This window comes from Manacus vitellinus, unplaced genomic scaffold (genome assembly GCF_001715985.3).
Source record: "Manacus vitellinus isolate BGI_N305 unplaced genomic scaffold, ASM171598v3 scaffold_122_pilon, whole genome shotgun sequence".
Taxonomy (NCBI): Eukaryota; Metazoa; Chordata; class Aves; order Passeriformes; family Pipridae; genus Manacus; species Manacus vitellinus.
In genome coordinates, this window is record NW_021938909.1 from 479,459 (window position 1) to 495,029 (window position 15,571).

At 49.6% G+C, this 15,571-nt stretch overlaps 1 protein-coding gene across 1 annotated transcript in view; it reads left to right on the forward strand.

Moving 5' to 3' along the window:
- Positions 1-15,346, forward strand: part of ITSN1 (intersectin 1) — a 94,258-nt gene extending 78,912 nt beyond the window's left edge. Inside the window, exons 22-32 of the mRNA XM_029965893.1 lie at positions 3,048-3,202; positions 4,123-4,229; positions 5,327-5,510; positions 6,136-6,234; positions 7,059-7,226; positions 8,750-9,022; positions 9,537-9,658; positions 11,294-11,376; positions 11,474-11,557; positions 11,977-12,150; positions 13,188-15,346. Coding sequence (XP_029821753.1) covers positions 3,048-3,202; positions 4,123-4,229; positions 5,327-5,510; positions 6,136-6,234; positions 7,059-7,226; positions 8,750-9,022; positions 9,537-9,658; positions 11,294-11,376; positions 11,474-11,557; positions 11,977-12,150; positions 13,188-13,336 — 1,598 coding nt within the window. The 3' untranslated portion in view covers positions 13,337-15,346. The remainder of the gene's footprint in view (positions 1-3,047; positions 3,203-4,122; positions 4,230-5,326; positions 5,511-6,135; positions 6,235-7,058; positions 7,227-8,749; positions 9,023-9,536; positions 9,659-11,293; positions 11,377-11,473; positions 11,558-11,976; positions 12,151-13,187) is intronic.
- Positions 15,347-15,571: the final 225 nt, after the last annotated feature.

Consider the following 15,571-nt stretch of genomic DNA (forward strand, 5'->3'; position numbering starts at 1 on the left):
CAGCCTTGGGGCCGTGCCCACTGCCCTGGGGAGCCTGGGCAGTGCCCACCACCCTCTGGGGGAAGAACCTTGTCCTGAGATCCACCCTGAGCCTGCCCTGTCCCAGCTCCAGCCCTTCCCTGGGTCCTGTCCCTGCTCCCAGCAATGACTGGAGGGCTGCCCAGGAAAGGGAAAAACCAATAAAATATTGTTTGATAAAAGGTTGGAACACGTAGAATACTTGATTTAGCTCCCACATTCCTCATCCCAAGTGAAAATGGCCCCTTGATTGTTGTGGCAGACCACGTAGAACTGGGCTGGGCAGTTCCTTGGCCCTGGATCTGTGGCTCTGCTCGTGGCTCATTTGCTGGTTCTGTCCATCAGTGCTCAGGGCTCATAATTCAGGGGTGCCCTGATGTGTTAGAAACCAAGCCAGGGCCGGGGTAACTCTGCTGGGTTGTATTTCTGTGCCCTCACACGGAGGATTTTATTCTCCCCAAGCAGACTCTGGAAAGGGCTCAGTAGAAACATTGAATCATGGAATCACTAAGGTTGGAAAAGACCTTTAGGATGACATCCAGTCCCACCATCGACCCCCCCCCCACCACGTCCACCATCAGACCACATCCCCAAGTGCCACATCCACACATTTTGAACACTTACAGAGGGGATGATTCCGCCAGGCTGGGGGGAATGTGCAGATGGAGTTGTGCTGGTGATTCCAAGTTATCCATTGTCATTTCCCAGCCTTTCCTGACTCTGATTGTAGCAAAGAACTGCCCAGAGAAGCTGTGGCTGCCCCTGGATCCCTGGAAGTGTCCAAGGCCAGGTTGGACGGGGCTTGGAGCAACCTGGGTTGGTGGAAGGTGTCCCTGCCCATGGCAGGGGGTGGGAACTGGGTGATATTAAAGGTCCCTTCCAACCCAAAGCATTCCATGATTCTGTGATTAGTGGGATTCAGATGTTCATGAAAGTACTTTGGCATCCATGAAAAATGAGCCCTGACATTTCCACTTGGAAAGGAACCCAGTTTTTCCTCAGTGTTTTTATTTTAAAGACAAGAAAAATCTCAGTAGTTGTGCACCTCAGGAAGAAAGTCCTTCATCAGGAAAGTCTGTCCTGCACATTCTGCTCAGATTTGGGCCATTTTCCCCAGATGTTTGTTGCTCAAGAGGAGAGCATTTGTTGCAGTTCAGAGCAGCCCATTTGCACCCCAGCTGTCAAAGGAGCTGCTAAAATATTTCCTTGTTCAGGGTGTCAGTGCCTCCTCTGCAGTGCTGCTGGTTGGACACAGCCCTTCAAGCCAAGGTCATGGGATTCTTTGAACAGTAAATTCTGAAGGGAAAAAGAATCAAACCCTTGGCTCACTTTTCATGAAGCCAACCATGCATGGGGAGAACTGGTTCTGCTCCTCAAACCTCTGATTTACCTGATGCCAAAGAAACTGCTCTGAAATCAGGCATTTACTGAACAGAAGTGAAATTTGTGGCTTTTGCAATGGGCCAAAATTTGCTTCTTTTGGCATAAAAATGATAAATGTTCCAGACCTGCTCTTCATTTCAAGCCAAGTTTCAATTCAGTTTCAATTGTCCTGAATCCCAAGGGATCATTATCAGTGTCTGCTGCCAGTGTGATCCCTCCCCAGCTTCAGAATCAGGGAGGAAACAACCCTGAGTGTCTGGATCTACTTTTCTGGGTTTGTCTGGTTTGGTTTTGGGGTGGTTTTGTTAATTTTTAAGTCAAATCTCTCATTCCCTTTTCAGGGGCACAGATTAGTTAAAGCAGCAGGTGATGGCATTCCATGAAAATCAGGGACATACATGAGGACCTTTTTATTGGCACAGTCTGAGCTCCTGAGTTAATTCAGGAAGCTAAAAATGTAGTAAATACTCCCTAAATATTAACTTTGTATGCAAAGAACTGGAAGAGTTGTCCAGGGTCTGATGTGTCCATAAGGAAAGTTTGTTTCCATGGGGAATATACTGAATTTTCCCAGACTTTGATGAGGGGTGAGGGAAAGAATTAAACTGGAGAATTTTGGTAGTGTAAAAATAGTTGAAATAAATCATTTATACAGCAAAATGTTTTCCCCCTGTTTGAAATCACCGTTGCTTTTTTGAAATGTGTTGTATTTTATGCCAAAAAGTAGTAAAAGTAGTCAAAACTGGAAGACAACATTCTGTGTTCCAGTCTCAGAAGAATTGCATTAAACTCACCTGAAAAGTAACAGCCTCCAGAAAAAAAAAGGATTAAATGTTCTGTCTAATTCAGAATAGAAAATAAAATTTGAGACTGTGGAATTTGTACAAAAGTTCTCCCATCTGGACAGGAGGTGATTTACAACAATTAAAGGACAAAGCTGATGGAAGTGAGATCTTAGTGACAACCTTTTCCTGTGCTTCTAAAGGAGAACAAACTCGACCCCTTTGCCTTGACCTGGAAATTTGGGAAATCTGAGGGGTCTCCAAGGACCTTCATGGGTCTTCAAATATTTAGTCCTTCAAATATTTGGAAGCAATTTTTAATTAATTAATTTTTTAATTCAATTTTTAAGTGAGAAGAAGTAAATAAGCTCTGCAGCACCTTCTTGAGTGGGATCTCCCTGACTAGAAGGGTAAAGGAGACCCTGGAATTCAGAGTGTCCATGAGCTGAGGGTTCAGGTGTCACTCCAAAGGGCCATCAGAGCATTGTGGTCACTGCAGCTCTTCCCTAATCCTCTCCCCTCTTGGGGTGTCTCTGCAGTTTCTTCCCACCACAGGAAGGTTTTGCCCCCATTTTTGTTCCCAGCCATCTGTGGGGTTGGTTTGGGCTCCGGGGGAACGACACAGCTCAGGGGGAATGGGCAGGTGGCACTGAGGGAGGCTTTAAAGCTTGGCCACCAGGGAAAAGTTCACTCTTGGAGATGGCCTTTGTTAAAGAAAGGTGTTCAAACAGTGCTGTGAGTCCCCGGGAGGGGAGGCACCGCTGAGGTTGTGCCACTACCCCAGAACGAGTGACCGGGACGGGCACAGCTCCTGGTCAGTGCTGCTGCCCCTGCTCCAGCTCTGAGGAGTTTGCCAGTGACCAGCAGTAAAACCCAGGACCCTGTTGTGTTTTCCAGGGTGTGCAGACCTGCATCTGCTGGACATGCTGACTCCCACGGAGAGGAAGAGGCAGGGCTACATCCACGAGCTCATCGTCACCGAGGAGAACTACGTCACCGACCTGCAGCTGGTCACAGAGGTGAGGCAGAGCCCCTGAATCCCTCACCTTTGGAACCAAATCAACATTTCGTGGTGCCAAACTACTGTGTGTCCCTGCTGGGCTTGGCCTCCTTGGGATGAGCTGTATTGGACTGCCATTCACGTGTATTTATGTATTTAGAGATCCACGTGTGCGGGTGCAGCTCGTGTTGAGCCCTGGTGTGACCATCACCAAAATGCTGATGTTTGAAGTGTCATTTTAGCAAAGCCCCTGGTTCTCAGTGTGGATTTGTCGTGTACAAGTCCTTAAACTGAAATGGATGTCCTGAAAGGAAGCCCATTTTCCACGCCCACGGTGGCCCTGAGTTATCACTTACTGTGGTTTGCTTTACGTGTTCCAAGGGACATCCCTGATGTAGGAACAAATGGAATTAGCACAGAAAATCCTTTTGACAGAGAAGCAAAGCCCTGTTTTGAAGAAGAGGTCGAGATATGCAAACCTGAAACACCCTGAGAGAAATGAGAACTTCCATAAAAGAGTCCAAAGGAAAACATATTTCAGGTGTTTTATCTAAGAAATCCTGAGATCTTCTGCAGGAGACCTCTCTCTAAAATTCCCGAGTTTTAAACAGATTATCCAGATCAGAATTAACATTCCCAAGTTTCAAACAGGTTCTCCAGATCTGAATGAACACCACCAGCAGCACAAACTCAGAGTATTCCCTGTTAAAGCCACGTGCCCCTCACATCTCTGAGGTCTCCCCTTAGTCCCAGCTGTTCTCAGGGAACACAGTGGATGTCTGGGACATGGAGCAGGGTGGAATTCTGTCCCACTGAGGGACAAGTGCTGCCCTGATGGCAAGTTTTCTCCCGTCCTCCCTAAGGAAATGGGCTAAATCAGCCTCAGTCACTTGGGTCATACATGTACATTCTAAACAGCTTCATTTTCTGACCCTCCAGATCTTCCAGAAGCCACTCCTGGAATCTGAGCTGCTCACAGAAAAAGAAGTTGCCATGATTTTTGTTAATTGGAAGGAGCTGATTATGTGCAATATAAAACTACTGAAGTAAGTTGGGTTTCCCCCCCCCATACTTGGCAATGACAGGACCCTGGGCCTCTGCCCTGCTCCTCCTTTCAGCTGCAGGAAAACATTTGCCACACACACAGATCAGAACCAAAAGGGCCACGTGTTTCTCCTTGTGGGAAAAAGCAAAATATGGACAGTGTTTGCTGTGACTTTGTCGTTGGGAAAAAAACAGCAGTTCTTTGCTGAGTAAATATTTGCACTTACTTTCTTCTTGTCCACGTGCTCCAGAGGGCAGACCCTGCTCTCCTCTGAAAAGCAGGATTTGCCAAGGCTTCCCCCAGCCCTGTCAGAGACTTTTCCCTCCTCTGTCCCAGCCCACACCCACTTCCAGTCCTGTTATCCATGGATGCAAACCAAGGCACAGCAGCCTCTGCCTCTCTTATTCCGAGCTGGCTGATGCATTCCATTAATTAGTGTGGCCTTTAATGAGTGTAGGGTTACAGCACCTGAATGTGCTGACAGGGGAGAAGCAGCACCACCAGAGCCTGGTTCCCCATGGATTTGTGTCCAGAGGACCCTCCACCCTTCCTCCCAAAGGCTCCAGCTGCTGCAACCCCAACTCCCTGCCATGAGACTCCACTCTTATCCCTCCCTTCATTCGTCGTGGCCTCTGATGGATCCAGTTCCTCCCTCAGCCATCCCTCTGCTCCAGCAGGACACAGGGAATGCTGTGGCTGCTTTGCAGGCTGCTCACCTGGTCACTGCTGGAGACACAGAGCGAGGGTGGAGTTAAACCTGGATCTTGATAAACAGGAGGATTAATAAAGTCCATCTTTTCCCTACGGAGCTGCTAATCTGCATTGAACTTGTGGGGATTTTATACCTCTGTGATATCTCCTGTTTTTCATAAAACCTTTGGAAAATGGCCCACGAGTTGAAGAGTTATGGCAGCGACAGAACAAATGACAATAAACCTCCTTCCCTCAGGAAACCAGGCTAAGACCTGGAGAGGCAGCTTTGAGCTCAGAGCGATGGTTTTTATCCCTCCCTCTCCCACACGTCTGTCCCTCTCTTTCTAAACTGACAGAAAAGGAAATTACCCTCCTTTTCATACGGGATCTGACCTGGCATTGCAGGGCCCTGCGGGTGCGCAAGAAGATGTCCGGGGAGAAGATGCCGGTGAAGATGATCGGGGACATCCTGACGGCCCAGCTGCCCCACATGCAGCCCTACATCAGGTTCTGCAGCTGCCAGCTCAACGGGGCCGCCCTCATCCAGCAGAAGACGGACGAGGTGCCCGAGTTCAAGGAGTTTGTCAAAGTAAGAGCGGGGGCGACCCCCGGGAATTCGGGGCACGGAGCTTGTCCTGTGGCTGAACGAGGCCATGCCTGGAGTGGGGGGTTCAGTTTTGGGCTCCTCGCTTGAGAAGGGACACTGAGGGGCTGGAGAGTGTGCAGGGAAGGGAGCAGAGCTGGGAAGGGGCTGGAGCAGCAGGAGGGGCTGAGGGAGCTGGGGGGGCTCAGCCTGGAGAAAAGGAGGCTCAGGGGGGACCTTCTGGCTCTGCAACCCCCTGACAGGGAGTGGTCAGGCCTTGGAATAGGTGTCCCAGGGAGGTGGTGGAGTCCCTGTGTCTGGGATTGTCCCTGAGGTGTCTGGATGTGGCCCTTGGGGACGTGGATTAGGGATGATCCTGGTGGTGCTGGGGTGGGACTGGATGATCCTGAAGGGCTCTGCCAGCCTTGGTGATTCTGGGATTCTTACCCAGACAAGGCAGGTGACAATCTGTTGGAAAAGCACAAGGAATTCCCCTGTGCAGTCCTGCAAGCTCAGCCCAGATTCAGCTGAGGATTGGTCCTCATTCCTTGCCTTTTCCATTCTTGGAGGAGCTCGTTTGCCCGGGTTTAAACCACGTGACTAACCAGGTTTTACCTCTCTGGTGTTTCAGAGGTTGGCAATGGATCCTCGCTGTAAAGGAATGCCACTCTCCAGTTTTCTGCTAAAGCCTATGCAACGGGTAACCAGATACCCACTAATCATTAAAAACGTACGTCCTGTGCACACCTGGGGGGTTGCTGCTGCTTGGCTTAGGGCTTCATTACAGGGCAGTGTCCCTGTTGGTGTCGGGCTTTGTCACTGTGGGACGTCTGATGTGCTGGGGAATGGGGGGGTGTCCTTTAATATTTGATCCAGCTGCAGAAAATGGGGTAATTCCTTGGCCTTCAGCACAGCTTGGTGTTTCCATTTGAAGCAGAGGTGAGACTTGCACCCAAAGAACCACGAGGCAGTGAATGTTGAAGGAAAACTTCAGACTCTGATAACAGGAGTCAAGCTTGTGCTCAAATTTCCCTTTCCCACAGTGTCATTCCCTCCCCACAGGCTGGGAAATGTCACGGTGGGGAAGCCTGGAAGCCAAATTCCTGCAGGTGCCCATCCTTTGACACTGCTGGATAACTTACAACCCTTTCCTAACTCTTATTTGCTGCCTAACACTGACCATCCCAAATAATGCCACTGAACTTGGCCCAGGGCTTTCCAAGGAAAGGGCTACAAATTGGATGTTGGCATTTAAGAGATTCCTTAGAGAGTCATGGCCATTATTTCTGTGTTTGGCTGGAATGTGTGTCCTTGTGTCAGAGGAGTCAGCAGTGTCCTGCTGTAAAGGCTGTGCAGGCAGGGATTCATTCCAGCTCTTCCCAAATAGTGTTTGTCTCCTATTTCTCACATCTGTCCAGGAGGGAAAGTATTTGGAAGGTATTGCCTGGCTCTGACAGAAATAAAGCCCTAGGAAGGAATCGTGGGGTTGACAGCACAGATACAGCTGGACTGCAGGAGACAGAGGAGCCTGTGATGTGTGTTGTGTCTCTGCAGATAATAGAGAACACTCCTGAGAACCACCCTGACCACAGCCACCTGAAGCACGCCCTGGAGAAGGCCGAGGAGCTGTGCTCCCAGGTCAACGAGGGCGTGCGCGAGAAGGAGAACTCGGACAGGCTGGAGTGGATCCAGGCCCACGTGCAGTGTGAGGGCCTCTCCGAGGTAAACCAGGGCTCCCCAGGGACCTGCACACGTGGGCAACCCCGGGAATAACCCACAGCTCCCTCATGGCACTGCATCCAGGGCAAAGAGTGGGATTGAGCCAGTCTCACCATCCCCAGTGCTTTGTTTTCCCCCTTCCTTGTCTCCCTCTCACTCCTGCACGTGACCCTTTTTGCTGCTCGTGTTCTTGCCTTCCCCGTGGTAGATCCTGCTTTGTTGCCTGGCTCTGGACTAGTCCCAGGTTCAATGCTGCAGTTTTCAACCACAACTTTCCACTTTCATAGTTCTTTACAGCACAGTGGTTGTGGAACTGCTGTGTCCCATCCCAAAGCTGTTCCTGACCATTTTGGAATGCTTTAAAAGTGATCACAGAACAGATTTTCTGTGGTAAAGCTTTGTGTACGTTTGAAAACCCAACAATACTGATCAAGTCTCTCTGGAGACTTTACAGAGAGAATCCCTGCCTCCCATTCCGTGTTATTTTTCCAGGTAGCATGCTAAGTTTCACTAAAAACTGTAATGAAAACATTGTGCCTGTATGTCCTGCAAAATGAGGGGGCATGTTCTGATGGCCTTCCTGTGTTGGTGACAATAACAGAGGCAGACAGATCACAACTTGATTTTCAAAGTATGCACCAAGTTGTCAGTTCTAGAAGGTAAAAAAATAACAAGCACTGGTTGGTTTACAAACTAGAAAAAAATTGTATTTCACCTCAGGAAATCTGACTGTTTTGGGAGAAAGATGAGTGTGACAAGGTCAGAAGGGTCAAAGACACATTCAGCTGTGGGACAACCACTGCCTGAAGGAAGGTGGCTGCTTTTTTCTTCTGTAGGTGATGTCTGGCCCTAGAGCACCCAATCTATAACCTGAAAGACCCTCTGGCTGCTTCTGCCACAGTAACTGCAGCAGCAGCAGCCTCAGCTGGGGGGAAGGAACAATCCAGCCCTCCCCAGTTTCTGTCTGAGGGGTTTCCAACCTGTCAAAGGAGCCAGCCCTGACCCAGCTGCCCAGTCAGTGAGGGTGGTAAGAACTGTGCCATCCCCTGGTGAAAATAAACCTGGAAATGGCGCTTTAGGGAAGGGCCACACCCTGCTCATGTGGTGACAACCCCTGGGTGGGGCTGTGATTCTGCCCCTTCCAGTGTCAGCAGCTGCCCGGGGTTTGGGGCTACCTGGAATTCTTTTGGGGTGCTTTGGGGGGTGAAATTCAAGCACAATTCGAAGTGCAGACCTTGTGAAGGAAGCCCAGGCTCCGGAGAGGCCGTTGGCAGAGGTGCTGCTGCTCCTCCAGGACAGGTCCTGGTGGGCTCAGCTCCACTCCCAGAGCTGCATGTGCGTGGGGAGGGGGCACAGATGCTTTTGGCTTCTCCCCGAGTGCCCAGGCCGTGCCTGTGTGATGATGGGCCGCCCTACAGTCACTTCTCATGCAGCCTTTCCTGACCTGCACTGCTCGTCCTGCTCCTCATCCTGTGAGCCGGCTCAGGACCAACCCAGGACTCAAAACTGTGTCTGGTCTCTTTCAGGGGGACCCCGATTGTTTCACTTTATACAGTGCGTTGTTGTTCTTCTTCTACTTTTCGCAGCAACTCGTATTTAACTCAGTCACAAACTGCCTGGGACCACGCAAGTTCCTGCACAGTGGGAAGCTCTATAAAGCCAAGAGTAACAAGGAGCTCTATGGTTTTCTGTTCAACGACTTCCTCCTCCTCACTCAGATCATAAAACCTCTTGGCTCCTCGGGCACAGACAAGGTGTTCAGCCCCAAGTCTAACCTGCAGTACAAAATGTACAAAACTGTAAGTACCTCTCTGGAATGGGGGCGGTGACAGGCCACGTGTGCACAGGGCAGCAGCTCCGTGCTGGGGGTGTGGGCAAGACCGTCCCAGAGAAGAGCTTTGAAAGCTTTGGAATACGCTGGGCATTCCTGGGACTGGTGGGGAGAAAGTTTGTGTGCTTTAGAGAGAAAACAAAACATGCTTTTGAAGTTTTGCTTGGACAGAACTCTCCAGCAAAGGGTCGCTTTTGTATCAGGCAGCGACGGGGAGAGCGCTGTTCGCTGCTCTCTGTGGGGAAGGAGGGATTGCTGAGCTCCAGGAGCCTGCTGGCTCCCTCCAGGACAAGTGTTTCCAGGCTCTGGAGGCACCTCTGTCTTTGCCAATGTTTAAAATTCTCCCATTATCTAATCTGAAGACAGATGGGAGGCAGAAGGGCAGAGGCACCTCAGCTGAACCTGTTGTAACTTGCTGTGTGTTGAAAGCGCCTGCTCAGACGTTGTGCAGTACAACTCTAGCTTTGCCTGATGTTTTACAGCCCATTTTTCTAAACGAGGTACTGGTAAAATTACCCACAGACCCTTCTGGAGATGAGCCCATCTTCCACATCTCCCACATTGACAGAGTCTACACCCTGCGGGCTGAAAGCATTAATGAGAGGTAAGAGTCTCCAAAGGCCGTGTTGGGGCTGAATTTGTGAAGTCTGGTGCAAGTGGATGGTGGGAATGGTTATGATGGAAACTTGCAGAGCAGTCTCCAAGCAGTTTCTTTTACAAGACTGGAAAATTCCCTCTTCTTGGGAATATGGTGATAGTCAGTATATGAAAAGCAGGGAGAAACAGTGATGTTTCCTGAATTCCAGCAAGAATGAAATATCTGGGAGGGTGGATATTTAGGCCGTATTTCACAACATTTTATGTTAATGTGAAGAAGGCAAAAGATGCAATTGTGCCTTCTGCTGTTGCCAGCTGTGTGTCTGTGCAGTGACAGCATTTGTATGGCTGTTGAAGGAGACCAAGGAACAGGTCAGAATTAGAATCTGAAGCAAAACCTACCAAACTAAACCCAGTGAGTTTATCTCGTTCAGTTCAGACTGGAAAAGTCAAAGGAAAGGCAACCTTAAAACCTGAGCTGATGGGTTTTATCTCTGGTGAGCTTACAGAGAGAAGCCTACACTGATTTATACTGAAAAGGTTTCTCTTCCCCAATGTAAAGTCTTGAAAGGTAACTTTTGTTAAAAACTGAAAGCTGGAAGTGCAGCAAAGCCCTCCCCACAGTGCAGACATTGTGTTGGTTGTGCCAGCTGGGAAATGTCCGGTCCTGAAACATTCTCAGGCACAAAATGTATGAAACATCTTGAGGCTGTGGCTGCCCCTGGATCCCTGGAAGTGTCCAAGACCAGGTTGGACAGGGCTTGGAGCACCCTGGGATAGTGGAAAGTGTCTCTGCCCGTGGCAGGGGATGGGACTGAATGGGCTTTAAGGTCCCTCCCAACCCAGACCATGTGCTCCTGTGGAGCAGCAGCTCTTCATTCCAGGTTCAGAAGCAGATCCACAGCTTTGAGATTTCCCCACGTTTCCTTGGCTCAGGTCTCGGGCTCCCTTGTGTGTCACAGCAATTCCTCTAAACCCTTGGGGTCCCTGGGAGCCCTTCTGCCACCCTTTTCCTCTGTCAGTCTTTCCACTCAGTCTCTTCCAGGCACATGGTGTGATTGTTGGGAACAGGGCTTGGACTCAGTGATCCTTGTGGGTCCTGTCCAACTCAGGATAGTCTGTAATTCTTATTCTTAAGGATGAAATGATTCCCCAGAAGGGCCCATAAGACACTGTGCTCATTCACCATCCGTGTACCCCCCAAGTTATGTTTTAAATGTCCCAAGGGCCAAAAGATTTTAGGATGAAACCTCAGGGATCAAGGTAAGGGGCCACCTCTGCAACCCAGGTGTCTTGTACATATTGGCTACAAGAAGTTCATTATAATAAAGCAAAGGGCTTGGTGAAAGCAAACCTGTTCTTTCTACCTTTTGGTTTCTCACCAAGTAGCTTCTGCTTGTGGTTCTCTTGAGCTTTCTTTGTGTGGTGGGATCTGCTGGCTTGGGATGGTTCCGTTTCAGCAGGTGCTACAAATTCCAGGAAGATCTCTTCCAGGCAGAGAGCTCTGGGACAGCAGAGGCTGGGGTGGGGCCAGAGCCTTGGCTGGGAAGGAGGGACAGCTTTAGTGTTCTGCCTGCTGTGCTCCGGCAGGGAAAAATGGAAATGGCGTTTTGCAACTTTGTTTTCTCCTTTCCTTCTGAAGGACTGCCTGGGTTCAGAAGATCAAAGCTGCTTCAGAACTTTACATAGAGACTGAAAAGAAGAAGAGGGAAAAGGCCTACTTAGGTACAGCATAGGATGAGGGGGGTCTCATCTTTTGTGGAGAAGTCCATGGGCAGGAAAATCCTTTGATGACTTTTCTCTCTGTCCTGTTTCACCGCAGTTCGCTCGCAAAGGGCGACAGGCATCGGGAGGCTGATGGTGAACGTGGTGGAAGGCATCGAGCTGAAACCCTGCAGGTCCCATGGTGAGTGCTGGGCTTTTTCAGAATGTGCTCCACCAAAGGGACATTCCCACTTGTCAGCCTGACTCTGGAGGAGGTTCTGTCCCAAACACGGCTTTGCTCAATGATGTGGGTCTAACAGAGGTAAAATATGCAGCAGTGACTTTGTGCAGCTCAGCTGTTGTCCTGCAGTTGTCCCGCGTCAGGCATTTGTTTCAGGCTGACTTGGTTCCCACCACATCAGCCCTATCCTAAGGGATCACAAGGCACAAAGTCCTGCAGGGAGGAGCAGAAGGTGCTCAGCCCCCTGCGGAGCAGTGTGTTCACTGTGATGTTCCTGGAGTTCATCCCAAGGGCAGTGAAGCCAAGGTCTTTCCCACCCCAAGGGCTGTAGGAGTGGAAGGAGATTGAGGACGAGGATCACACTGTTCTGTTTGTCCCAGGAAAGAGTAACCCCTACTGCGAGGTGACCATGGGCTCCCAGTGCCACATCACCAAGACCATACAGGACACCCTGAACCCCAAGTGGAATTCCAACTGCCAGTTCTTCATCAAGGACCTGGAGCAGGACGTGCTCTGCATCACGGTGTTCGAGCGGGACCAGTTCTCCCCGGATGGTGCGTAGGGACTGCCAGAGGGATTTTCCAATCTCCTGCTTTGAGGAGGTGCATTCCTGCTGACAGAAGTCATAGGGAATGGGTTGGGTTGAAAGATGGTTTTTAAAGATACCCCAGATCTGAACCCCTTTGCATACTGGGGGGTGGCTCACCCTTGCTCCCCGGTGGAGTTGTGCTGGCATCAGTGCAAAAAGAATCCACCTCTCTCTGGTTTTTGGGAGTTCCTTTTCTTGTGCAACTTGGCAACAACCAAAGTGTGCTTTGTAGCTCTGCTAAGTCTCCAAAAACTTTGGATGCTGTTTGCAAACAGATTGATTTCTGCAGGAGGAAGATAAATGCCTCCAAGTTCCTGTTATGTGCAGGAACAGTGGCAAAAGTGAACCCAGGATTCCAAACCCAGTAGAATCATGGGATGGTTTGGGTTGGAAGGGACCTTAAAGATCATCTAGTTCCACCACCTTCCATGGGCAGGGACACCTTCCATTAGACCAGGTTGCCCCAAGCCCCATCCAAGCTGGCCTTGGACACTTCCAGGGATGGGGAGTCCACAGCCTCTCTCATTCTAGTTTCATAACCTGGGATAAACATGGAGCATCAGCAAGTGTATTTTGGAGCCATAATCTCCCAGGCAGTGTTTGGATAGGACTGGCACTGCCATGGCCAGCACCACTTGGCCTGGTGACCTTGTTGTTGCTGTGAGGCACTTCTTGGCTCTGTCATCTCCAGAGGGTTCCCACTCGGGTTTAACTGTGCAGCAGCTTTTGGCCTTTTTCTAACACATCATAAAATCCAGAAGTCACTGGAGTGAGGCAGCTGTGAATTCCGTAGCGGGGGTTTCCACACATTTACTTGGAATGCTGCTGCTGTGTAACATGGTCTGGCTAAACCCTCCTCTGTGCAGCTTGGCAGCCTTTGGCCCTTGTCAAGGGCAAAACCAGAGTCGTGTCTTCCTTTTGTTGCGTGGGGGGTGGAAGTTTAGTTCCTTCCGCAAACCCCGGTTGTGCCCTTCCTGAGCGCTCCCTCTTTTTGCCTTCCAGACTTCCTGGGCAGAACAGAGATCCGTGTGGCAGACATCAAGAAGGATCAGGGTTCAAAGGGACCGGTCACGAAGTGTCTCCTCCTGCACGAAGTGCCGACGGGAGAGATCGTGGTGCGGCTGGACCTGCAGCTCTTCGACGAGCCGTAGGAGGGCAGGGGCCGTTGGCGTTCGGTCGAGGTCACCGCGGCCCGCCGGGGTCTGCGGGAGCTGTCACAAGGTCCTGGCTGGTGTGGCAGGAAACCACTGCTCGCCCTTCACACCTCCGAGGGTTATCAAAGCAAACAGGAGCATCTTTGTGCCTTGATAATTCTCAGTGAAAACACGAATCCCGGTTTAGTGAGGAGATCTCCCTCAATCTCTCAATGTGGAACTTGGAGTTGGTTTCCTGGGTGGATGAAACAACCCTGTTGTTCCTTGTAGCTCCAGTGGGAACGGCTGGCAAACCACAGAGGTGGCTGTGCTTGCTCCAGTTGCCCTACTCTTGAATTTCCGTGGAGAAGGCAATGCTGGGATGTTTGGGAGGCTTTCTGCAGGGTTTTCCCATGAAAGAATTCTGTGCCTGTTGCTCAGCAAAGTGGGGTGTAAATGGGACGTGAATGGAAGGAGCAGTTTCGCAGCAAGAAGATCTTTGAAGATCTTCATGATGGTACTGAAAAGACTTAGAAAATAAATAGTCTATATCTATAAACAGAGAAGATTCTATTAACAAACCACTTCATGACTTGCATTGCCCCTGAAAATAAATGATGTCCAGGCCTCCTGCACAGAGATGAATTGCACTCCAGAAGAGTGCACCCCCTCGGTACCTTTGGAAGTTGCTGTTGTCCACAGGACTGTAAATGTTGGCACAGGAAGCCAAGGGTTAAGCACAGAGCCCTGCTGTGTGTGTCCTGCTGTACCACTTGGATACTCCTTTACTGCTGCTGCCCAGGTGGGTGATCTGTCACCTGCAGTGGGGAAGAAAAAACAATCACGGCTCCAGCTCAGGAAGGGAATTCCCACCCCGCAGAGTGTGGTTTCAAAGCAATCAGTGGTGCCCAGGTACTGGCCTGTGCTGGGCTCACCTGTGTGGGACAAGGTGTGATGGGAGCGGGGCAGCAGCTCCCAGAGGTTGGTGGCTGTGCTGGATGTGCAGAGTGGGGAACCCCAAAGCCTTGTCACGCTGGGGAGCGCCAGGGCTTCCCTATCCATTGGCTCCATGGACACACACGTCCAGGCCCACATCCCTGTTGGGCAAAGCCCCGGCTCCAGGCGGGCACTCACGTCTGGCGTCCCCGGAGCACCCGCGTAAGGGCTTTGCTGAGTCTGGACTCGAGAGGGAAAAGAGCCCCGAGAGTCAAATTCCTCTTTGTTCTGCTTGGATTCATTCTGTTCATGCCCTGCCACGCATCCACTGGTATTTTTGTAAGGACTTCATTCCGGATGGGAGGTGCCAGCCTGTGTCATTCGCATGTGAACGTTCTCGTGGAGCCTGTTGTTGGGTTTTGGTGTTCCTTGCATGTCCTTCAGTCCTGGTTCCCACCTCTCCTGTGTTGGTGGTGTTCTCTAGCACTACAAGTCTTATTGGTTTCCATTAGGAAATTAGGATATATCCATAACAGGTAGGTAGATCCGTATGGTAATAAGTGTAAACTGTGCTGGGAAGTGTCTGTGTATTATAATTTCCTAAAAGACCACTGTAATGTTTCAAGCAATGGGAAGAAAAAAAAAAAAAAGTATGTTGGAGGGACAACAAAGTTTACATTTCATACTTTTCAGAATCGCTTTATTATTTATTTATTGAAGATAGTGTAGAATTTTGTATCAGAAATGACAGACATACTTATGTATTTTTTGAAACAAAACAGAGATACACACTTTAGTTAGAAACTTTCAACTGACCACGTTTTAGAGGGAGTGTAACTTCCTAGGCATGCATTTGTTTACCACTAACTGGCTGAAAACACGATTTAGAGAACTTTAAGTTTCTATTTTTCAATGTTGTTAAGAAAATTGTTTCAATTAAAATATGTAAATAGTACTAAACCCATGCTTTCCTAATTCCATATCAAGACATTTTATGAAATATAATGTATATGAAAATACACATCGTTGTGGTAGGATTAAAAAAAAAGTGATAAAATCTATTACTGGAGTAACATTAAATGTCATTGTCTAACCTTTGATCGCTGTCCTAATTTTACTCAGCTGCCAACGTGGTAAACGTTTATTTCAGGGTTTCAAAAGTAGCATCACTTTTTGCTGGGATCATTTCACCAGCATCGGTGACAGCAACACCTGATTAGACAAACGGGACAAAAAGCCCGTGGCTGTAACACAGAAACCCTGGGCAGGTTCTTGGAAGAAGCCCCAAAGAGCTGGAAGGGGGGACCCTTCTCTGCA